The 26,317-nt window shown below is 37.7% G+C and overlaps 1 protein-coding gene across 3 annotated transcripts in view; it reads right to left on the bottom strand.

Annotated features, from left to right (window-relative positions):
- Window positions 1–791: 791 nt before the first annotated feature.
- LOC120900224 (transcription factor Dp-1) overlaps window positions 792–26,317 on the bottom strand; it is a 48,373-nt gene continuing 22,847 nt past the window's right edge. For 2 of the 3 annotated variants that reach the window (XM_040306936.1, XM_040306935.1), the window contains exons 2-8: window positions 14,945–15,144; window positions 9,019–9,088; window positions 8,888–8,955; window positions 7,786–8,810; window positions 7,616–7,698; window positions 1,724–1,807; window positions 792–1,647 (exon numbers count right to left, since the gene is read on the bottom strand). In XM_040306936.1, the coding sequence (XP_040162870.1) occupies window positions 1,475–1,647; window positions 1,724–1,807; window positions 7,616–7,698; window positions 7,786–8,810; window positions 8,888–8,955; window positions 9,019–9,088; window positions 14,945–15,079 (1,638 nt within the window). In that variant the 5' untranslated portion in view covers window positions 15,080–15,144 and the 3' untranslated portion in view covers window positions 792–1,474. The remainder of the gene's footprint in view (window positions 1,648–1,723; window positions 1,808–7,615; window positions 7,699–7,785; window positions 8,811–8,887; window positions 8,956–9,018; window positions 9,089–14,944; window positions 15,145–26,317) is intronic. The other variant, XM_040306937.1, reaches the window with a different exon arrangement.

The raw sequence follows: 26,317 nt of genomic DNA, 5'->3' as shown, positions 1-26,317 counted from the left end.
CTAGTTTGAAATGTAGTTCATGAACATGCTGTTTAAGTTTCAAATAATTTTAAATTTTAAATAACACTATCGAATAGAAAATCGAAACAGTTTGGTTGATAAAATTTCAGTCCATTGCGACTGCCATAAACCCATAGTGTCTTTTTCTCAGAAGGACACATCGGTTTCACATCGGTGCGTATTTTTTTTAAAGTCAGCTGGTAGGGGCGCTTTGGCTTAAGGTAGGCTGTAGAGGCTTGGTGGAGGGCGGATGTGGAAATCACGCTCAGAACGAAAATTCTCTCATCACCGCGATGGTTGGAGCGTTGAGGTATGGAAGGTTTGTGGAGTGCGAGTGTGTCTGATGAACAGCGCAACATTTTGACGAACACTTCAATTTTTTTATAGAGACTTTGAGCCAATTGGCCACATTCGCCTCTTAAAAACACTTTAATAGTGGGAGCGTTCGGGTGTGGAAAGGCAAGTGTAACGAAACGAAACGGAACGGAACGGAAGCATTAGTTGTTACGGTAAGCGTAATGGTAACGCGTCACCCTTAGTACACCTAGATAAATATCGTGCAGCTCGAATCCGCGTGCGGCAGCTCGAATTCCCAAATTTCTGAAGTATATAGCGGGTGATTTTTTCTGAATAAAGTTAGTCAAGTTCCAGAGTTCAAAGCAAGAACATTGTGTCTTCATCATTTTCGCAACTTCGTCTTCATCATTAACACTAGTGGTATAGACAGAACTGAAAAGTGCCAAAGAAAAAGAAGTAAATAATAAGAATTTTTGAATCCAACTCATTTCACGTGAACTTTTTGACGGATCTTTTATTTATTTGACTTGTTTGTATAATAGACGACAGGTGATTCACCATAACATAATTCCTTCCTGACGCTTTAACATCTCGTGTAATAGAGAAATAGCTAAAAGAGAAATAAAAACGCAAATCGAGGATGTCACATAACCAAACCTAGCTGGAATAGTTTAATTAGAAGGGCAATTTCAAAAGACTATAAAAGAACTTTTTTTCTTTTCTGTACTCTCTGGTGCACTAATAAATAAACTGCCATACCTTCAAATTCTCATTTCTCTGTGACTCAAGGTTCCTAAATTGTCAGATAGATTTCGCAAAAAAGCCTAAGTTAACGTTTGCTATAAATATGCCTTCCGGCAACACCTGAAAATCGTATGCAGAAGAGACAACAACTGAAACCATATATTTCGTATGGGTATCACTAACAATACAATATTATATGTATGAATGTAAGCACAAAGAAAAATGAAGATTTTTATACGATAAGCAAAATTTTAACATAATAAAATTTTACGTTGACAAACAAATGGTCTTAATTCAGAAAATGTTGTTTGGTAATACGTATCTCCCACAACAAAACATGAAATAATAAAAAAGTCAAACATATCGAAAAGTATAACGGCAAGTTAAGCAGAAGAGTGTCAGGACTTTTCTGTTTGTCTTCATAATTTGTAAGCTAATCATCTTCATCATCTTCGAATTTCATTTCATCATCCAGCATGTCATTAGTGGTATCATTGAAGGCGAGCATATCCTGGGTAGATAAACTGTCATCATTATCAGGACCGTTGTACAGAGAACTCATTTCCCAGTCATCGACATCATCTTGCTCGAACCCAAGACCATAAACTAAGCAAAAATAAAAAAAAATAGTTTATTACCACACTGCCTGCCTGTCACAACAAAAGTTCATGTACAAACTTACCATCAATATATTTTTCGACAGCTTTTGGAACCATGGATTTTATCTTTTTAAGATCTGTTTCCGAGTAGTGCCCTTTTTCTAAAGCTAAAATAAAACAATAAAACATAACTATTATAATCATCATTATCAACATCATTATGCTTAATTTCTCAATGAAAAAAAATTCTTTTTTTTTTCTTTGGCACAACAACTGTTGTCGGCTACCTGTACCACTAATGGGTGTGGCTTTCAGTGACTTATTTATTACCATAGCAAAATAGTCAGTCCTACGAACGTGGGCACGGGTCCATTCGGGGCTTGAACTCACGATGCCCGTCGTTTTTATTAAGTCGTACGAGTACAGGCAGGCTTTGATCGACAATGGTTGTTTACGCCAAAGAAAAATAAGTACGCACAATCTCAAAAAAATGTCTACTACGGGAAGGAATGTATAAATGGAAATGTTAAGGAAATTGTTGAAAATTAGGGATATATAAATACAGCAGCCATGAAAATATGCATGTTTTATCTCACATTTGTTTTATCATTTAAGTTTATATGTTAAAACTTGTGTGTTTCTATTGATGGTTATGTTTATCTAATTATAGCATAATCATCAAAGAATTATTGAAATAACAGGCACTAAAAACTGACGCTACCAACATTCTATCGACCTTAGAAAAATTTTTGGATCGAAAAAATTCGATCGATCCGGCTCTCATGTTGGTGTCATTTGACACTCACTTCGCCGCCAAGGTGTTCATTTTTCTGGTCATTTTGAAAACTGGTATACCATGACACTCACGAGCAAAATGAACTATGCTACAAAAATTTGGTCGTTCCGCATGATGAAAAATCCGCAACGCATTGAGCTGCGAAAATGTTAGAATATCAGAATAATTCCATAAATCAAGGTTGATGTTTTTGAAAAAAGTTTTGTAAAAGCGGGTTGGTAATTGTTTGTTTTTTTTTTTCAATGTTTTGGGAGATAAAATAACTTATTAATTATTATTAAAAATGGTTTGCCTACACTAAATCTAGAAGAGAATCGACTTCATGTAGGGATATGAAAGGTCACAAGAGGTCATGTAGGGCACTACATGTCATGTAGGGTACACCATACAAGAGATGCGCAAGAATCATGAATGAATCATGGTGAAAGTAAATATTGAACCAGTGCAAATGAAGCACATATATTGGGTACCATATGTGAGAAACGGAAAATGTTGTCCATACAGATTTACTGGCCTGTGGTAAGTTTGGGAACAAAATACAAAACATCCCGTTAATTTGAAATGCATTTGGCACAATGGTTAACAGTGATCAATAAAGATTGTGATAATTTTCCTTTTTTTTTGGAGAATTTCACGGTTTTTTCGCGGGATTTTCCCAGTTTTTCCCGGAAAAATAAAATTTCTGGCTAATTCCCGGTTTTCCCGGTTGAGTGGCTATCCTGGGATTAATGTTTTACTTTTTTCACTTTTATTTGTCGTAATTATCATTTACTGTAGTTTTGTTGCTTTAGAAATAAAATAAATAAAAATAAATGGTCTTAAGTAATTCATAACTGGCGACATTTTCGCAGGGTGCTATAATTCTGATTGCTAATCCTATAGGACAGGGGTCTCCAAACTACGGCCCGCGGGCCGCATGCGGCCCTCAAGAGCTTATAATGCGGCCCACGATGACTTTGCCAGAGTTAATATAAATATTACGTTATTATTAATTTTTAAAATTAAAATGTATTTTTTACTTTTCTTAGACAAAAATCAAGCTTTAGTAACACGAAACTGTACAAGTATCGTTGATATTTTATTATAAAAACGAGATTTAAACGTTCACTCATCAGTTAAAGGTAGTGTCAAATGGCCCTCAACATAATTATTTTTTAAGCAATGCGGCCCGCGAGCTGAAAAGTTTGGAGACCCCTGCTATAGGACAAAAAACTGCTACCCTGACAACCTGCCCGCTGGGCAAAGCGACGAAAAAACTCATTGCCTTTCGCGCATTTTCTCATGCCTACTTTTTCCCTCCTACGGCAAATGTGTCAAGCAGCTCGTAGAGCTACCCGTCCCTTGCTCCGCCTCCTACCCTTCGCCTGAGCGCGCTGTCGAAGATTTGAATGTACCCAAGCGAAATTTTTCGGGGATAATGAACACAAACTCATGCCATTTCTTTTAATTCATCAGCCTTACTCTCCCACACGCATCGATGAACTTTTACACATCTCTTTGATCATTGTACTATGTTTACATCTCTTGTACACATCTCTTTGATCATTGTACTATGTTTGAAGGGTTTAAAACTGATAGATAACGATTCATGCTCATGAACTAGTAATGGTCAAATGGTAATGGTGTAATATTTGTACTATGGTCGACCTGAGTTCAATTCCATTTTTATTGTTTTCATTGATGTTAAAATTTTTCTTTTATTTATAAAACATCCAGCTCCAGAAGCTTCAGACCCCTTTACTCGTTGTTAGAAATGCGTGTTTAATAGTCAATCTGTTATTTTTATTGTATTATTTATTTCTTATAATTAATTTAGTATCAGTACCCCTTCATACAACAAAACAAGCAAATAGCACGATCATGAATAATCATATGGTGGCGCAACTGACAAATTGATTCGAAGTACAGTAGAACGTCGATTATCCGGACAGCTGGGGACCGGACGGTTGCCGGTTAATCAATTTGCACGGATAATGGTCCAAGAAATGACAAACGCGTATAAAAATTATGCAATTCACTAGTTTTATGATTAATTTATGAATAATTAAACATAAACATAAACATAAACATAAACATAAACATAAACATAAACATAAACATAAACGCTGAAATGTAAAAATGACTGAGGAATAGTTAGCTCACGTTGGAGGGTTTGCTGTGCAACGCACAAAACCCTACTTCAAAGTAGCGCACGCAACACAGGTGGCCATTGTCGTGCATAGGAAAGCTTAAACCAAATTGCATAAAGCATAACTTTATGTGACACAATTCTTTTCCTTTCGTATGTTGTAGATTACACAGATAGGCTGAGCCATCTGCGCATGGTTGCGAGTGTGCGTGTGTATGCAAAATTGTCGCCAAATATGTATTCTTTCGGAAAGTTATGATCCGGTCAAAGAAAGGAAAGTGTTCATGACGGTGTTTTTTTTTGCTTCTTCATGCTTCCTTATGGGGAGGTGCATGCTTCCTCCTGCCTGCGGCGTATGTATACATCGGGCAGGAGACAATGTATCAGAGTATGCAAGCTACATCTTAACAGTATGCCCGGCGTGGGTTCTAATCGCGTATGAACAGTTTCTGTCACTCGGCGCCATGAAAACGACTCCATGCCAACAAGCCATCAGATCATGAACGGACAGGTGCAACACCATAGGCCGTGGGGCCATGGGGTTTCTCAACGCTCATTTTCTCAAGCACTCATGAGTGCTTTTGAGAAACCTACGTTCTCAACGTTTTTCGAATCGGAACAAAATCGATTTTGAGAATCTTTGAGAATCTTTGAGAAAGTTGACGATGCAGCGATCGGCTAACTGAAATATGAGCAATTGTGTTATTTGTTTTTCGGTAATCACTTTAGAAAATGTATTCAATGTATATAATTGAAAAAATAAAAAAATGCGATCAAACACATATTTTCTATTTAAAGCTCCAAATAAAGCTTGAGTGGCAATAACAATTTCTCAGAGGGAGAAAAACTGACGATGGCCACGGGCTCGCGTCTGAGAACAAGATTTGAGTGCTTGAGAAACTTAAATGAGTGTTTGATAATGTTTTCTCAGCTTGAGAAAGCCCCATGGCCCCGCGGCCAGACGCGCACCGTAATAAACAAAACCAAAATCCTCTTTGTTTTGGACGTGGTGTCTGTGTGTGAGTGTGTGTGTGAGTGTGTGTGAGTGAGTGTGAGTGAGTGTGAGTGAGTGTGAGTGAGTGTCCCGCCATGCAATTGACAGCGATTTGCGAGGGCGCGCGAAGGCTCGCACGCCATACAAGTTCACCGCCCCAGATTTGTAGCATACTAAACACCTAAATTTTGACATTTTAGTTTTCAAAAATCCACAAAAATTGAAATAGTGATCTTTTCGCCAAATACTACCGCACAAAAAATAATCCTTGAATAAAAATCAACGATTTTTTAAAATACCATAAGATTTCGAGCACATGAAATCTTTCGCAACCCTCGCATTTTTTGACGGGGTGAGTGAGTGTGTGTTTGTGTGTTTGTGTGTTTGTGTGTTTGTGTGTTTGTGTGTTTGTGTGTTTGTGTGTTTGTGTGTTTGTGTGTTTGTGTGTTTGTGTGTTTGTGTGTTTGTGTGTTTGTGTGTTTGTGTGTTTGTGTGTTTGTGTGTTTGTGTGTTTGTGTGTTTGTGTGTTTGTGTGTTTGTGTGTTTGTGTGTTTGTGTGTTTGTGTGTTTGTGTGTTTGTGTGTTTGTGTGTTTGTGTGTTTGTGTGTTTGTGTGTTTGTGTGTTTGTGTGTTTGTGTGTTTGTGTGTTTGTGTGTTTGTGTGTTTGTGTGTTTGTGTGTTTGTGTGTTTGTGTGTTTGTGTGTTTGTGTGTTTGTGTGTTTGTGTGTTTGTGTGTTTGTGTGTTTGTGTGTTTGTGTGTTTGTGTGTTTGTGTGTTTGTGTGTTTGTGTGTTTGTGTGTTTGTGTGTTTGTGTGTTTGTGTGTTTGTGTGTTTGTGTGTTTGTGTGTTTGTGTGTTTGTGTGTTTGTGTGTTTGTGTGTTTGTGTGTTTGTGTGTTTGTGTGTTTGTGTGTTTGTGTGTTTGTGTGTTTGTGTTTGTGTTTGTGTTTGTGTTTGTGTTTGTGTTTGTGTTTGTGTTTGTGTTTGTGTTTGTGTTTGTGTTTGTGTTTGTGTTTGTGTTTGTGTTTGTGTTTGTGTTTGTGTTTGTGTTTGTGTTTGTGTTTGTGTTTGTGTTTGTGTTTGTGTTTGTGTTTGTGTTTGTGTTTGTGTTTGTGTTTGTGTTTGTGTTTGTGTTTGTGTTTGTGTTTGTGTTTACAATACAGAGGTTACCTCCAGCCAATCGAGCATCGTCAAAGCGTTATCGGTCGCCATTCATACTTTTTCGAGCGGCGTAAATTCTCAATTAAGCGCGCTTTTTTTCTACTCGATTATTTATTGAGTTATTAGCACTTCAACCTGCTCCTCTAAGATCCTAAGATCATCTGTGAAAAGACTCCGTATAATGGATGAAAATGAATTCGGCGGAATAGACATATGTTCGTGAACATTATTTCGGGCCAATAAAGTAGCACGTCAGAATACAAATACGTCTTAATTAAGATGAATTATGCAGATCACATCGCAAAGTGTAAACGCCTGACAAATATGTAAACAAACACTGATTCGCCGCAAGCGCGATCAGGTATTCTCACAATGTAATGATTTTTTTAAAATGATAATTATTATGTCAAAGGTAAAAAAAGTGGTTTCATCGACTTTTTTTAAGTTGAATAAAAGAACCATAACAGCCAATTTGAAACAGAAAAAAAGAAGAGAAAAGAAAATGTTAATGAATTTTATTAGTACATGCTGTCCCCAAGATACGCTATTATTGGCAACCGAGAATAAACCGCGTATCTCGAATTTCCTCGTAAATCGGATTACGCAATTACCAGCCAAAATATCCAGCTGATGGAATGTAATTTCCATGCAATAGGTAGTTTTAGTCATTCAATTAATTATTTGCTGGGGGTTTACTATCTGTTGAACTAATGAAGAAACCCAATTTACCCGGAAATACCGTTTTTTACCAGGTAAAAACTCGTGGATGTTTTCCTTTAATTGGAAAAACCCGATTTGATTCATCCCTGACCATGATCTAGATTCCAGAACCAACACACGTTACATAATATATGTAGAATAAGTTATACATAAATAGAATTATTTTCTGAATAATTACCTAATGATAATCCAATACGCTTTAAGATTTGTACATCATCATGAATCTCAAAGGAATCTTCGAATTTGAAGGAATATTCAGATCTGTGTAAAGATGTAAGAAGAAAAAATTAGTCGAAAATAGTTGCAAAGGTACGTACATAAATAAAGATGAAACACTCTCCAACTTACTTATCATTTGAAATGTTGCAATTAATGTTAGATTTTCTATCAGTATTTACGATAATAAATGGCAATTGCACCGCAGAATTGGGATTAGGTATCAGCCCTCGTTCTTCATTTGCTTTGTTGCGTGCAATTAGAGATTTCAAAGCGACATGCTGTTGAACCAGATCAAGAAGTTGTTGTTGTTTTATTTCAATCCGACGACGGGCTTTTTCATTTTCTTTCTCTAATTCCTCACATTCCTGTAAAGTGTTACTCGTTGGTAAACCGTGCCAACGAATTTCTTTTTTTTCCTTGGAAATAATTTTCATAGCCATCAACACGTTTAGAGCGTCATAAACACGTCGCCTGATATTTTTTTGGTCATATGTTCCGGGATCAACTCCTTGATTATGATTTTGAGTTTCCTCTGCGACTAATTCATTGGCTACCTCGTTATAGGTGGTGGTTCCTTTTGCTTTGACCTTTTCACATACCTTCATTGAAAAATGTCGCAAACCTCGTCCTGCTTTATCCGCTTTCTGGCGTCGAGATGCAGGAGTATGGATTTGACTTGTAGATGTTTTTTTACTGTATGAGTGCTGTTGCTGTTGGTGGTCTTTATAACTGTGATTCGATTGTAGGGATTTTACTGCGGATGCACTGGACAGCTGAAGGTAGGGTGGAGAATCATTCCCACTTTCACTATAACTCTTAGAAATTGTTGCAATTTTGGTGACTCCTTTTTCAAGCGACACTATTTCGCTGATTGTATTCAGTGGTTTATTTAAAATAGATGCAGTTTTACTGTCGCCATTATATCGCACCGTGGTGCTAAATGGGTTGCTGACCACGGTCAATGATGATGATTTCGTCATTACTGGAGAAGAGGGAATTCGATTGGAAGCACCCATACTCAATGTTTTAGCAAAAACTGTATTATTTGTATGACCGGCTGTTGCGTTGGTTTGTAAAGAACTATTTGCAGAAGGAGAAAATGTTAAATTTCTACTGACAGAATGTGATGAAGAAGACGTGGAGATAACCTTGTACTGTAAAGAAAAACAAATAGCTATTATTATACAATCAACATAAAGGGCAAAATCAATTATAATAAACAAACACTAACCACTTTTGGGGTAAGAACTACTTTGCCATTTGCATTTTTGTTAGACGGTGATGTAGGAAGAAACAATTCTGTAGAAAAATAAATAATATAAATCATTTTCTTTCAAAGTGTGACTATTTTGAAAAACATACTGGGTTTGCCACCAACAGGGATTATTTTTTGTCCAGGAGAGAGCTTTCGTACCAAAGGCATCGTAAAATTCTGAAATGTGATAAGATGATTCCAATTTCACCCGATGAAATCCATAAATTGAGTGCGTAAAGGGGCAAATAATTTAGAAATAGTGGAAAGCGAGGCAAAATGGGCACCCTCTAATTTTCAATGCTCAAAATGTATTCATTGGAGTGTTCTATAAACACCATGTAAGTTTCATAACCCTTCAAAAACAAATAACCACGAAAAATGCGAAAAAGATTTAGTAGCATATTGATGTAATTTTTGTCACATCAAAAATAAGTTTAAACCAGTGTCACATGGATGCGTTTAAGTTTTACATGATATTTTTTTAAAGATATGATATTTCTATACAATTTGTCAAGGCGATTGAATGCGTATTTTTACTAATATACCAAAAAAAAAAATACAAAAAATGGGGCAAGATGGACAGTTACGCTTGGGGCAAAATGGGCAGATGCTTGTGACATTCGACGCTTGGTGAGACTATGGTGTTGTATTTGTCGCCTCAATAATGGTAACAGGCACAGCTTCAAATCATTCGATTTTGTAGATTGAAACATGTAAAAACTGTTTTAATTTTGATAAAATATTTTTGGAAGAATTTTAAGGGCTTTTCTGACCAGCAAAACAAAAGATAGAACGAAAATACATTGCACGAAACGTGCGCATATTGGCCCAGTGTTTTCACATTTCACAGTTTGTTTACATATGCCCATTTTACACCGCGTGTCAAAATAGCTTTTCGTAAAACATCTACTTTTATTCTACACTTTTTTCATGTGTTTAAGTTATGTTCAGGCTATGTGGCAATTTTAATCCATAAATAAATAGTGTAGATATTAGGCTTGGGCAATTCGGTTTATTTCCATGAAACTGAACGTACTAGTTCCTTCATTCAGATGAACTGAACATGAATCGCGATTCATTCGTTTATTTCAGTTGAAGAAAATATGGTAAATATGGTAGGACGATCTTTTTGTGAACGTCCTGGTATTACAGTTCATGTTCATATTTGTATGGCGGGAATGAACGACCTAGCGTACTAGGACATTCTTTATTTCGACGGATAGGTCGTTATTTTCGTGAATACGGTACGGAAAACTCAAAAAGTCAAATGAATGTAGCAGAAAAATATCATCGTGTCAAATGATATTTTTTCCGTGATTATCGAATGAAAGCGTGAACCTAGAATGCGATGCTTCAAAAAGTATCATTTGGTAAAATTTTCTGTTCGCTGATGGCATATTCAAAAGAATATTCAGTAAACTGCTTAACAAACCCATTTTGCCCCGGTTTCCCTTACTCGACTGTGATGATCTGAGATGATACTCACACAGCTTGTGTGAACGGATTGGTGATATTATTAGGAACGAGGTCAAGTAATGTAGAACGATTTGACAAGTAGCCATAAGTTCGTTACAATAGTTTGACATCTAAAGCCCTTTTCGATTCAAATTTTAATTATGATTTTAATAATAAAACGGGCTGGTAAACACAAGAATATTGTTAATTCTTTCATTAATTTTACAGGATGAGCGTCCTGTACAAATAATTCTTAGAATGTTTGTAGTTAGTTACATCTAACAGTATGTATGCCTTTAGTAAATATATATGTTACAGGGTTTGATGAATTTTCAAGGGCTTTCTGCTGTGGCATCCAAGATGACCAAACCAATTTTGGCTAATATTTGACCTCGTTCCTACACAGTCCTAGGTCCGAACCCACTTAACTATTGTCGTAAGACAAATGGCTTGAACTCGGTTTAATCCCATTCAAAGATCAAGATACTTGTATGAACGCGCGCGGGGCTTGTACATGAGCTTTTATTCAAACGTAACCCTGATATAGCGTATGGCCACGGAGATGACAAAAAATGACAAAACAATCTAGAATCTAGAATCTAGAATCAAAATGTATGTAGTCCAGGTGGTTTCATAGCATTTTTTATTTCCAATTTTGAACATCACTTTTTTACAGGACCGGTGAAAACTTTGCTCAAACAAGCGTTCTAGTAGATTGACGAATACACAAAACACTCTTAAAATCTTCATTCAGAAGCAGAAGCAATAAAAATCATCCTTCTTAATTCATACACATTGGGATAAGCCCACCTGTATATTATACCCACTTAGATAGCTGCTCGAAAACTGCTATACAATGTAAACAGCTGACAGGCTAAAATTTCAGCCTACGAACTTCAAACGGAAAGGGCTCCAATATTTCAACACATAGCAATTAAAATAAGTTTTATCTTCACAATCAAAGTCATTTTTACCACCAAACACAACAAATTTACGATAAAAATCATATTTTTGTGACTGCTTCTTGGTACCTTAATGGTGGTATGGCTCCTATATTCGCCGTATTGTGTTCCTGTAGTAGTGGTAAAAAATACCTAAAAAACTGTGTGCAATATATGATTCGAAACCCTGTAAATGAAGCTTTGATTCGAAGCTGTTTTCATATGAATAACAAGAATTACTAAAAATATTGACTTAAGTACAGGGTTTTTCATTTGATAGAACAAAAGTATCTACTATTATGACAAGCGTTGCCGATGAGTACAAGTACAACAAGTTTTAATAATTTAGATAATCGATTGCTTTCTCTTCTATACCACAGTACCAGTGAAGCACATACTTGGGCGTATAAACGCGTTCATGCATACATTTTGACAACCATACCATCATTTTTTTCATTCCTTGTGAACATATTTTTCGTAATTGTCTTTATTTTGATAATCATTTAGTTATTGTGAGCAGTATTTCAAACTGTTGACATTTTGTTGACGTCCGCAGTAGGCTGCTGGTCAAAATCATTTTTCGTACATCACATTTACTCAATCGTTTCTGTATATAGCGTCAGTGTCTTTGCAATGACATGACTGTAAAAAAATGTAGTTTGAATGTCAATTAACATTCATGTTCTGAATACAGAACTGCCCGGTGCCTTTACCGATCGTAAGTGACTGAAAAATTAAATATTTTCACATGTCTTCTTGCTGAAGTACACAAATTTAAAAGATAAATGTTACAAAGGAGAGGGCGATTAGGTACACTCAAAAATAAAAGTCAAATGAATGTCGCCAAAAAATGTCGTCGAATCAAACGACATTTTTTGAATTTAGAATGAAAGAGTGAACACTGAACGCGAAGCTTCAATTCTTGTCAAAATAGGCAATTTCATGTCGAAAGAACGTCACCACTAACAAAAATGATTGTGAGCATGTAAATTAAAAAAAAACACTCCTTTGTGGCAAAATTTAACCCTTCGCGGATATATTCGCGAAAGCAAGAATTTTGCTAGCAGCGTCGTTTCAGCTTTGTAACATCAAGTGATACAATTGTGCTTTCATCTGCGACGTATAGCAAACGTATAGCAATCAGAAGAAAACATTAAATTATCGAAACTACTTCCACCCTTCTTCCCCTATATTTTTGTCTCCACCCTGGTCAGGACACTACCGCCCGAGATAGTTTAATACTTTTAGTGTTTTACTAAAAATACGGTGTTTTCTTAGTTTTCTATCGATTTGCTTTATTGGAACTTCATTGGAATTTTCTCCTTTCCGGACTTCCTAATGGATCGATAAATGGCTGAGTAAATCGACTCTTAAGGAATTTACCTACAAGTTTGAGAAGTTTTGGATTACGCGTGTTTCGAGTTGCATGTCTCGAGAACTAGTAGTCCGATCGGGATGAAATTTGATAAATGAATCAGCGAATCAACGAATTGAACGACCAACGAAAATGCATGTGACTACAGCCGATTCTGGTACTAGTGGAATCCGAACGAACCCGGACGACCCCGGAGGGATTCGAACCATTCCAATCAACAATATCAACATGCTTAATCATTCCAGCTGTAATGTCTCAACGCACATGTGATCACGGTAATTTTACTGTACGCACAAGTTTATTGGCTTGCGACTTAACTCCTTCGCGTATTTCATCCGACGGACCCACTCCATCCGGTCACAAAAATTATAGCATTATTCCCTCTCTAACTCTCTTTATATTTTTATTCTTTCTCTGTCCCCCTTCACGTGGTCCGGCGAATAACAGCAACTCGCTTTCATCGCTTTTCTTGTCCGCCCAATCACACAAGCCACCCGCTTTCATCGCACGGATTTACGGAATCCTCGTCGGTGTCGATGTATTCGAACAACGATTGTTGGTGCCGCCGATCCAAATAATTGTCGTCAAAATAAATGTCAGTCGGACAGCTAGCTTTCCACTCGCTCCTCAGACCGCCCTTCTCGCCTGTTGCTCAGAATGCACATCTCGCTCGTTCCATCGGAATGGAACACCAGCCAACAGACCCTCAAAGCAGACAGATCGAGAAAGCATGCCCTTTTTTTTAACATTGACAAAAACATTTTGCAACACTGCACGTAGCCATCTGCTTTTAAAAATTCGTCGTGTATGCAAAAATGTTTTTAAAAATTTGAAGAAAAAAAGAATAAGTGAAATCGTATTTTGCACAATTTATAGATTCACTCTTTTTATCTACCTCTTCCGGATTTTTTGCAAATCGCAAAAAAAAAACCTCTGTATATATAGTTATAGTTATGCAGGCGGTGTACTTAGAAAAACGTAGTAATCTTTAGGCTGTTTTAGTTATAGTTATACCTAGTTTTATAGCGATACATTCTGCAAGGATAATTTAGATATTAAATAATTTAATGTGTAAATGCTTCCTTACTAAGTAACAAAAAAGGATAGCAATTTACATTAAACCTTGAATTGCCATTTTCCCATTTACTTTGCACAACTGCAGGACAAATCAACAACATGTTCAACGAGTTGTTGATTCGTTCGAGCATATAATTGACTCTTTCAGCGAGATATTGAATTGTTCGGAAGCAGGCGTTGACATGTTCGGCGATTCTGTAGAGCTGTCATTTTTTTGTTTACACCCTGTGCCGCAGCGTTTAATTTTTCATTTTTAAATGTCCTAAACTTAGCAAATAATCATTCCCCAAGCTGTTTAATACATGAATTAGTTGAAACAAACATATTTTTCGAAAATCGTTTGTTTACCTACTGATAAGAAACATCCAAGCTGCAGTCCAAGGGGTACGAAACTGACAGCTCTACAGTATAACCGAACATGTCAACGCCTACTTCCGAACAATTCTATCGGCCTCAGCACAATTTTTTAATCGGAAAAAATGAATAGGCGCTCACGTAAAACTGACAGTATAACTATTTCTTTTATATTCGTACATGAAGTCGATGCCCATCGAGTTCAGTATTTAGTTTAGGCAAAACATTTTTTTATATTTAATAAATAATTTTTATCACCCAAAATATTGAAAAAAAAAACCAAAACATTTACCAACTTGCTTTTACATAACGTTTTTCAAAAACATTAACCTTGATTTAGGAATTATTCTGATATTCTAAAATTTCCGTAGCTCAATGCGTTGCGGATTTTTCGCCATACAAAGCGGAACGATCGAATTTTTGTAGCATAGTTCATTTGTAGCATTTGTTGCATAGTGCTCGTGAGTGTCATTGTATACCAGTTTTCAAAAAGACCAGTAAAATGAACACCTTGGCGGCGAAATAAGTGTCAAATGACACCAACATGACAGCTGGATCGATCCAAAAAATTTGCTAAGGTCGTATATCTCGCTGAAAGAGTCATATTTTTTGCTATATGCTATATTATATGCTCAAACGAATCAACAACTCGCTGAACATGTCAATAATATCATTGAAAACCCTGTAAATGCGTAAATGCTTAGAGTACTAAGAATGTACTTGTGACGTGTTACAAATAGTAAATTATTGATGAAAAAATAGTCAATCAAATTTTAATTTTCACATTTTAGTTATTTTAGGATAAAATGAATTGTAATGAAAAAATCTTACCTGTCCACCAATAACGGCCGTGGAGCTAACATTGCTTGCTGTATCGACAAAACTGTCGGAAGATAAACCTATTGCTTCCTTTCTATGGTTTGACAAACCACTAAGTTTAATATCTTTTGTGACAAATGATTTCATGGCTGTAACTCCAGCAGTACGTGCACCTGTTGTCGTGTTCACAACATGAAAAATTTGAGTTTTGCCTAATGAATGAAAATAAATGAAAAAATAAAGAAAGAGAGTTATAGTAAAAAATTACAAACAATAACACTACATTTACATTATAAAGAAACAACACTTATTTCATATTAAAAACATATTAAAGTACAGTGAATTTTCTCTAAGGTTCATATTCAAGCGACCTACAGTTCCGAGATATTCACCATTGGGAATTAACTCAACGTGTATCCTATGGAATATCCAGGCTGTAACTATAAATATATGCCTGAATTACTTATTACTTTAAATTACTTTTGACGGTTGAATTACTTATTACTGTAATTTACCATTCATGGTGAGAGAGCATTATGCAACCAAATCTCACATATATCTTTGTTATGTATTAAACTTTCGCCTTTTATTCATTACATTTATAAACGTGCATTATAAATAAACATAACTGACACGAACAATGAACACTTTAAAAGTACATATGCGGTGACCGGGCACCAGCCGCCCCGAGCGCTCCTGCCGAGAGCTCTTGCTTGATTGGCCGTTCCACACACTATAATCGCTTGGCGCCGACACACACTAATCCTCGCACGCTTAGTGCGTGCAACAATGTGTGCGACAGTGTGCGTGATACACTGTCGTCCTCCTGGACGTTGACCAGTGACAGCGCAACTGCCACGTTAAGACCAAGGGTCGGCACGGCTACCCACAACAATCCTACAGATTTTTTCCTTGGATAGATTCATCTCGAAGAGTCAAAAAATGTAAAGAATATGACATGATTGATTAACAATTCATGATAATTGAATTAATTATTGACGATAATGAATCCTACCTTTTCCCCGACAATGGATTGAAAGGAACGTATTTGTCATTTGGATATTTAAATTTACAAAACATTCTTATAAACCGCCCAATGATTGCACACTGCGTATAAATTGTTGTTTATCCAAATATTTAAAAACATTGATGGAAGTTAGCATTTTTCCTTAAATAATGAGCTTTGCTGCCGCATATTCTACTATTTATTTTAAGAGCACTTTTTCGATTTTTCAAACACATTTGAAAAAAAAACTGATCGATTTTTATCAAAACGAATGGATTCGTACATCACAAATTAAGGTTTATTTCGCCCAGTGAATCACTTCAACTTTTATTTTATTATTATAATATTTTATTTGTAATCAAACAAATATAATTACTGTGAACCCTCTCTTATTTGACACCTCTCCAATTTGAAAAACCTCTCTTATTTGAACATTTTGCACAGTCCCTTGATTTCCAGTACATTTTTGTTCCTCTAATTTGGAAAACCTCTGAAATCTGTGTCCCTCTTATTTGTGTATGGTGTTGCCATGGTTATTGAATGATGTATGCTCAAATTGGCAATCCTGTTCGCAGTTTCCTATAGCAACAGTTAAGGCTGCATACTAAATGTTCTGTCTCTTTCTTGTTTGGATGGACCTTTCATACACTTTCCACCTCTGGAATTTGAAAACCCCTCTTATTCGACAGTCCCATCGCCTCTCAAATAAGAGAGGGTTCACTGTATTTCTCACGATTCGGTAGCAAACATTTGGATTTTTTGTAAAAAAAACAGTGATTTCAATCAACAGTTTACAGGTCGGGGTACATTGTCCGTAATCGCTAGGGTAATTTTGATTTTCACTAGCGCATCTGGCGGCGACTGATGGAAGCTTTTTTTGTCGTCGAGGGAATGACCGGATCTCTAAATTAAATATTATTTTCGGCTTTTTTTGTTACGAAATTGGCTGAAATGCATGCAGAACAGAACATGTGCAGAATAAAAAAACATGGAAAAATAGCATATTTTCTGAACCGGCTAAAAATTGTTTGGCAAAATGCTTCGGTAGGCAGTCGCCAGATGCGCTAGTGAAATTCGAAATTACACTAGCGAGAACGGTAAATGTACCCCGGTCTTAATAATTGGAACAAAGAGAGTGCTTCAATCCTATTTATTGCACAGCCTAACACATCATCATTTTGACAGTTTTTTGTTTACAATTAGCGTGCAGCAGATGTGCAAATTCGCTACATACAGGGTTTACCAGTATAATAAACAACTGTCCACTTTTTTATAACAATAGTCGTTTTAAATAGACATCGCTGTCTACCACTTGCTCACACACGTCAGATGGTGTAAGCTACTCTGTCCAATTTAATAACACAATTTTCGCCTTCGATTGCACAACGGTCGGATTCGGCACAGTTTGTTTGTTATTGTTACAAAACGACTATTGTTATAAACAAGTGGACAGTTGTTTATTGGACTGGTAAACCCTGTATAGGGCCCTTTCCGTTTGAAGCTCGTAGGCTGAAATTTCAGCCTGTCAGCTGTTTGCATTGTATAGCAGGTTTTCGAGCAGCTATGGTATAAGCGTCAGTATACGTCAGATGGTATAAGCTACTCTGTCCAATTTCATAACACAATTTTCGCTTTCGATTAGCAACTGTCAAATTCGGCACGGTTTGTTTTGTTAGGCCAAATTTTGCAAAAACAAAACATATTCTAACACATTTCTATTAGTCAAGCAAACTACAGTATAAACCATACATTAAAATAAATCAAAATATTTATTTTGTTAATACTGCAACAACCACAAGAAACCGTGCCGAATCCAACCGTTGTGAAATTGTTATAAACAAGTGGACAGTTGTTTATTGAACTGGTAAACCCTGTATTTTGCGGAATTCCGGCTTGAACCAAAATCCAGCGTGTAATGTAACAGCGTTTCGTATTGTCCTAAACACGATTTGATGGAAAACATCATGTTTAAGGCTCTTTTACAGGGTTTACCAGCATAATAAACAACTGTCCACTTGTTTATAACAATAGTCGTTTTGAATAGACACCGCTGTCTACCACTTGCTCACACACGTCAGATGGTGTAAGCTACTCTGTCCAATTTAATAACACAATTTTCGCCTTCGATTGCACAACGGTCGGATTCGGCACAGTTTGTTTGTTATTGTTACAAAACGACTATTGTTATAAACAAGTGGACAGTTGTTTATTGGACTGGTAAACCCTGTATGGGGCCCTTTCCGTTTGAAGCTCGTAGGCTGAAATTTCAGCCTGTCAGCTGTTTGCATTGTATAGCAGGTTTTCGAGCAGCTATCTAAGTGAGTATAATATACAGGTGGGCTTATCCCAAGGTGTATGAATTTAGAAGGCTGATTTTTATCGCTTCTGCTTCTGAATGAAAATTGTAAGAGTGTTTTGAGTATTCATCAAGCCTCCAGAAAACTCATTGGAGCAAAAGTTTTCACTCGTTCTGTCAAAAAGTGATATTCAAATTTGGTTATAAAAAAATGCTATGAGACCACCTAGACTACATACACTTTGATTTCAGATTCGATCACCTGATTTCTTTAATGCACGTTGAGATAAATGTAAACAAAATCAAATTCTAGCTTTGTGGTTAGAATAATCTAGACTGAAAATTGCAGGCTAGTTTTTTGTGTGGTTTTGTATGGAGTGTTTACATGATTTCAGCCTCCAACTGTCAAACTCCATACAAAAAACTAGCTAGAATCGTGAAGGCCTCCTATGTTGGTTTCAGTGTATTGAAAAGTGTGCAAGTGAGCAGCAATTGAATTTTTAAATAAATAAAGCTCAGTATTTTTTGCTTTAAATCATCATGACTAACCCCAAAATAAAAACAAGAAATAAATACTAGTTTTCTAGCCAACTCCACGACAGAACTGAACAATTAAGTCCCGTAAAATACATTTCAATAATAACAACGGAAACTCGAATGATCTGTCATTGGTTGCTCGATATTGATTTGACAATGTTGAGTAGGGATTTTACGTATTGGAAATAAAGCTTACAGTGTTGAGCTGGCTAGAGAAACACTGTAATGATGAATGTTAGACACATAATGCTATACATAACAAGGATATTGTGATTCTATATAATTATGAGTCGTTATAATTTATTTATTTTAAACACACTTTATTATCGAACCGTACTGGGTGAATGTTGAACGCAAAGAGAGCGATCGAATGCACGACAGGCTACGTTATTCCTCCGGACATAACGAGTTTGAGCAGTCCGTGAGACGCGTTTGTATCTGTATCTGTCAAATACTTCACTGCTTCGTCATCTTGCTTCTAACTATGGTAATCTATGTGCGCCCATAGTGTTACCATAATTATATATCTCAAACATATCACATACGTTGGCTGTTCCGTTAAGTGAGCTACAATTGGCAAATTACCCTAGTTGTCAAATAAAATCCTTAACAGAACGACGAAAATTTTAAACTAGAAAATCCTTGCTGTCAGACCAAATGTCCTTTTTTTTTGTTAACGAAGAGTGAGCATATTCCATCCCCCTCTCCGACTCACCCAACCCGGCCGGTACGCTGTGGAGTCGTTCATGCGGAGTCGTGTGTGCAGTTGCACCCTGGTTCACGACGCATCTTCTGCGGCGATAGACCAACTGTCCCTGGGAGGAGATAAAGTTTCCAAAAAAGTGTTCCGCAGTCCTGCAATACAAATTCGCAGATCCTGGTATCGTCAACGTTTTCACGTATCGTTTCGTATTCCGAGTGTTGCAGTTTCAAAGGAGTTCACCCACGCGGGACTATCTAGATCCTCAGCAAAAAAGATGTCTATGAGAAAGAGTCAGTCTGAATGGGATTGTTCAATAAAGAGACGCATGCACTGATCCCGAACAACGCTACATGGACCAACAAAAAACACTGTAAAGTTAAATTTTACATCACTCAGTTCCTCTCCGGTCATGGGTCATGGCGGAATGCTGTACCAAGCATTCTCTATATGCTCCCACAGTTTCTCTTTAGTTCGAGAACCTGCCGGTGGAAGCTTAGCTTTAACAATCTTCCACAGGTTCTCGATCGGATTCAGGTCAGGCGATTGTGCAGACCAATTCATGACGTCAATTTTTTGAACAAACCATTTTTTAACCGCTTTTGCAGTATGTTTTGGATCGTTGTCATGCATGAATTGCCATTTCAATGGCATCTCCCACTCTGCATGAGGCAACATGACAGTTTGGATGATGTTTAAGTATCGGTGTTGGTCCATGATATCTTTTATCCAAAAGATAGGACCGACACCGTACCAAGAGAAACATGCCCAAACCATTATGTTGCCTCCGCCGTGCTTCACGGTCTTTAAAGTGTACTGTGGCCGGTAGGCGGTATTCTTTGGACGACGCACAAAGCGTTTCCCATCCGTACCAACCAAGTTCACTTTGGACTCGTCCGACCACAGTACATTTCGCCACTTGTTCAGGTTTTCACCTGCCCAGTCGTAGTGCTCTCGAGCAAACTGCAACCGGGCTTGAACGTGGCACCGTCGAAGCAACGGAACTTTACGGGGATTCCGGCCGACCAGGTTGTTTTCAAATAGGCGACGCTGCACTGTCCGATCACTTACGGAAAGTTGCAGCTCGTCCCTACTTGCCCTGGCCGACTTGAAAGGATCAGCCTTGCACAATCGCGTCATCCGAGCATCATCCCTAGCGGATGTCTTGCGTGGCCGACCCGTTGGTATTTTCGTGCCCGTGCTATGCAGCGCGTTATACACGAATGCTTTGGATCGGCCAAGTATTTCCGCGATTTTACGCAAGGAGTACCCAGCAGCGGGCAAACGTTTGATATCTAAACGCTGTTGTTGTGTGAAGTGTGCACTACGGCCCATCGTTGGAATTCCTTCAATCAAGCGCTTGAAGTAGTGTACCCAAAAATACACGAGCTAATTGATCGTGTGAAGTGTTCTAGGCAACGGCTTAGAACACAGTGTAAGCGATCCAGCGCTGTGACGCGCTTTTATACCCATAGACGAAGGTACTCACCACTATTTCGTCTCTCAGTGCAAAGGGAGCTCAAAACCCTCAAGCGAGTGCCGTAATATTCTCACATTAGTAAATTAGAGCATGTTAATTAAAAACACAGCGAATTGCCACTACGCTAAGCGTTTCTACAAAAAAAAATGTACACACCTTTGTTCACTAATTTAAGTTAAGTTATCCGACAACTCAATAACATCGAAGAATGTTATTTAATAATAATAAATGCTAATTATTTTCAAATTTTCTGAAATTTTCTGAACTCTATTATTTTGGCGCATGATTTTTGGGTTATTTTTACATTTCTTCTCATAACTTTTTTGTTTCTTAACTTTTCACCAAACTTTAAAAACATTGTTAAAGTAAACATTCTCATAGTGCTTTCATGTACATTCTAATAGTGTTTCAAAAACGTTAAACGTCAGTCGATTGGTTATACGCGCCCTCGTATTGTTCTCCTATTATTTACATTATTTCATATTGTTCAACTACTGGATTTTTGTTAAAAGTTGAGGAAACCATCGTTAAACCTCCAGTGTACCTACACAGCCTGAAGTTTATGTGCTTAAAACCGTACTATAGCTGTTTTCTTGAGCCAACTCTGTGATACTTCGTAACGCGTCTTTGCAAAGAAAACTACGCCATCATTCCGTCTTCGTTTTGCATCCTCACGCACACACCTTAAATCGCATTACAACCACAATGGAGCGCACTTGCAACGCTTGTGCTACTGAAATTACTGACGCTTTCATCTGTTGCGCTCTATGCAACTCACCATTTCACAATCGCTGCTCGAACTTGTCAGAGGATCTTCTCACGAGTATTGCCGAACATAAACAGCTCCACTGGTGCTGCATTGGGTGCAACAACGTTTTTGCAAACCCTAGATCAAAGTTTATCAGAGATGCGGCAGTACAAATGGGCTTGCAAACGGCATTAATGGCTGCTTCTGATTGCTTTAAAACAGCACTTGAACCACTCATAAAAGAGATTCGCTCCGGTTTTACTCTTGTTAATCAAGCTCACTCAGCAACACCGCTTAGTAGCCAGCCTTCTAAAATGAGGCGAGTGATCCATGCGAAAAGGCTATTTTCTAATGTAACCAAAACAAAAACACCAGAAGATCAAACAAGATTGAACAACAGCAACAATAGCAACAAACAGCACTACAATAGATCAGTCAACAAGGAATTGACCAACATTCCCGAACCACCGTTAATTATAACTGGCACTAATGCAAGTGTTTAACCCACACACGCACTTAACATTGTTCCTGCTGTCGTTCAAGCTCCGAACTACAAGCACTATACATTTCGCGTCTCTCTACTGACACCACAAAAGGAAAAGTCGAAAAAATAGTGAAGCACTTTTTGGGCACTGATGATGTTTTGGTCCTTTGTTTGTGGCGTAAGGACACTGACCTATCTACAGTTACCTTCTTATCATTCAAAGTGCTAATACCAGCATCGCTCCGTACTAAAGCACTGAATCCAGCAACCTGGCCAAGTGGCCTTCCGATCCGGGAATTTGTCGACCGAAAAAACTCCAAAGCTCTACCGAGCAGTGCTATACTCAACTACCATTTCTTTTCGTTCCACATTCAACTGTATCGACGCACGCAGAGACCACTATTGTAAACAATGGCCAAACACTAAACCGGCATAATAATGACCTTACCATATATTACCAAAACGTTCATGGACTACGCACTAAACTTGAGAATGTTTACATTGCTTCTAGTGAGCTTGATCACGATGTTATTGTTCTCACAGAAACATGGCTTGATGATACAATACTATCGCAGCAGGTAATCTGTGACAAATACGCTATCTATAGAAGCGATAGAAATGCTAATAACAGTGTCAGACAGATTGGTGGTGGTGTCCTGATCGCTGTTTCCAAACGTCTCAAATGCCTTCCTGTGCACACCAATATAACGTGTATTGAACACTGCTGGGTTAAAATCCTGCAGCCTTCAAGTAAAATCTTTGTTGGTGTAAGTTACATCCCTCCTGATCTTAGTACAAATACTGCAATTATGACTGCTTTCGACGAGGCTCTTGATAGTGTGAGTGCTTCTATGAACGACAACGATACGATGTGTCTGTTGGGTGACTTCAACCAACCAATGATCGCCTGGCGTGCTATCGATAGGCACTATGAACCCGCGTCATCTGTGCCTGGTCAAATTCGCTTTTTGGATTTGATAAATTATCATTGCTTAAAACAAATTAGTGGGATAGTAAATGATCCAAGAAGACAATTGGATCTTGTGTTCGTCTCAAATGAGCTTGAAAATAGCGTGCCTATGCACTCAGTCACTGTCCCCCTTGTCGCGATTGTTCCGGTTGATAACCACCATCCACCACTGGAAATCACGCTGCAGAACTCCCACACTAGTTCAGACGATAATTCCGGCATAGTCTTGCCTGGTGCTGTATCTATATATATAAAAATCTCGTGTCACGGTGTTTGTTGCGAGCAAACTCCGAAACGGCTGGATCATTTTCAACGAAACTTAGCACACACCTTATGATGGTATGAGAATAGGTTTTAAGACTTAAAAATCGTTCATATGTTGCACTAAACTTAATTTAATAATGATTTTCTAACTTCCATACAAAGAGCACGATTGTTGTTGTGTTGTATACAGCACTTTGACACTTGGTGTGAGGTGCCTGGCGTTTTACACTCGATGATCGGATCCTGAGGGGATACGGGCACGATATAACTATCCCAAGTAAAAAAGCAATAATGGAATATTTTAGTTTTTTTTTCGGAATAACTCAGTTCGTCGGGCCAGCTAGTCTGCTTACAATTTTGCCCGAGCTGATTTTGTTAGCATAAAGCAAGCGTTGAGGGAGACTGATCGGACTAGACTTCAAAACATAGAATTAGAAGCTGCTTCTGAATACTTAACGTCAACAGAGTCAAACATCATTGAACAATTCGTACCTAAACGAATATTTACAAATTCACAACCATGGTGCACTAGATACCTTAAAAGGTTAGAAAGAATGCGTCGTTCTGCATATCGTATATTCAGTCGTACACGCAATGAAGCCCATAGAAGCACTTTCCTGGAGGCTGCAAGGATCTTCAAGTTTCATAACCGAAAATTGTATGCTAATTACATCCGCCGTGTCCAGATATCCATTCGGGCTTGTCCAAAATCATTTTGAAACTTTATGGACCGTAAGATGAAACGTACTTCCCTCCCATCATGCATGACACTTGATGGTCGATTATTTACCGACACGCGAGAAATATGTAAAGGTTTTGCAGAGCTGTTTGCGCGTAGTTGTACGAGCTTTCCCGAACAAAACCAGAAGGTAGAGGAAGCGTTACGTTTCGTGGGACAAGACTCCGTAGACATTTCATTGCCATCTTTTACTATCGATGATGTTCGTTCAATGGCTTCAAAGCTGAAACCCTCCTTAGCCTCTGGACCCGATAACATTCCGGGAATAGTGATCGTATCATGCATCCATGAATTGGCTTCACCACTAGCATCCATTTTTAATAATTCACTTCGCACTGGTTTCTTCCCTGACCTATGGAAAAAGTCATGGATATTTCCCGTTTACAAAAAAGGCGACAGAACTTCCATCTCAAATCATCGAGCTATTTCGATGCTATGTGCTCCCAGTAAGCTGTTCGAATTATTAGTCCATAAACATATAATGCATGGCGCTATTAACATATTTACACCTTTGCAACATGGCTTCCTACCTGGACGCTCCACCGTCACAAACTTAGTGCAGTTCTTGCATTTTACTTACAAGCAGCTAGACAAAGGGTTCCAAGTAGATACTGTTTATATTGATTTTCTCTCTGCTTTCGATAGCGTCAATATCCATACTTTGACTAGCAAACTTTTAAAACTTGGTTTTCATATCAGTATAGTTAGGTGGCTAAATTCGTAGCTTTCGCGTCGTTCAGTACGTATTAAGATTGGAGACTGCATCTCTAGTGAATTTAGCAGGGTCTCTGGTGTTCCTCAAGGCAGCATTTTAGGGCCTCTATTATTTAATCTCTTTATTAACGACATTGTCTACGCTATACCTGACTGCCCGGTTCTACTATACGCAGATGACCTTAAAATGTACTTAAATTCTAATGACTGTCTCCGATGTCGTGCGAGAACTCCATTATGTTTTAATTATGTTCTTTCTGACACTTTATTGCCTCGATCTAAAACTGTTAGAGACTTAGGCATTATTTTAGACACGAAACTTTGTTTAGACAAACAATTTGACGACGTAATTGCTAGGCCTAACAGGACTCTTGGACACATAATTAGAAGTAGCAAAATGTTTCATGACCCTCTCTGTTTAAAATCACTTTACTGTTGCCTTGTTCGTCCTGTGATTGTGTACGCTTCAGTTGCTTGGTTTCCGGAGCAAGTTACTAGAATTGAGAGGCTTGAGAGGATCCAGCGAAAATTTACCCGGGTAGCTATTAAGCGGCTTCCGTGGAGACATAACGACGTACTACCAGCTTATCATACGAGGTGTCAGTTGTTAGGGCTTGAAACTTTGAAAAAGAGAAGAATGGTTGAATAAAAAGGAATCTTTATTTTTAAACTATTAACTGGAAGAATCGATGCACCTCTATTGCTAAGTCATGTAAATTTGTATGTCCCTACTAGACCTTTAAGAACTCGACAATTTTTAATAACTGATTTTCGTTATCGTCTTTTCTGTGCTAGGGATCCGTTGCTATTGATGTCCAAGAATTTTAATTTATTTTCAAATGTTATAGACCTGTCCTTTAGTATACCAAAATGTTCTAGTGTCATACGAGATTGCATTATGTCTAATTTTAGGAACACATAGTTTATAAGACATAAGTTTTAATTGTGTATGTAGGCCATGGAGGCTCGATACTTTATAATAATTAATAAATAAATAAATAAATGTAAGTTTGGTAAAGATTGATTCACTTTAAGTCATGAAATATGATAAGTGAATAATAAATTGATAAGTGGTCCTATTGATTTGTCCGACACTGTAGGTATGCGCAAAAAGTGTTGTGCGGATTGTGAAAGTGTTTAGAGTATCTGTGCACGAAATGAATTGAATCTGTTTCTCAAGTGACCGTATTTTCTGTGCTTTTTTGTGATAATACGAGTGGCTTCAGGACTGTCATTCTGTCTCCCGTGCGACAACGGGAGTCTTTCGAAGATTCCCCCTCCTTGTAAAAAAAAAATACACACACATACGCCAACGCGTTTTACATCGGTTTATGATTCTTGCCTTTTTAATTTCACCAAAACAAACAGCGACGTATCCAAATCCACAACAACAAAAAAAAAACACTCAAACTCCGGAACAGACGATCACGTCCTCCTCCTCCAATTG

This window comes from Anopheles arabiensis, chromosome 3 (assembly GCF_016920715.1).
Source record: "Anopheles arabiensis isolate DONGOLA chromosome 3, AaraD3, whole genome shotgun sequence".
In the NCBI taxonomy this organism is placed as follows: Eukaryota; Metazoa; Arthropoda; class Insecta; order Diptera; family Culicidae; genus Anopheles; species Anopheles arabiensis.
The sequence above is the reverse complement of the archived record's forward strand: the minus strand, read 5'-3'. Positions and strand labels throughout refer to the sequence as shown.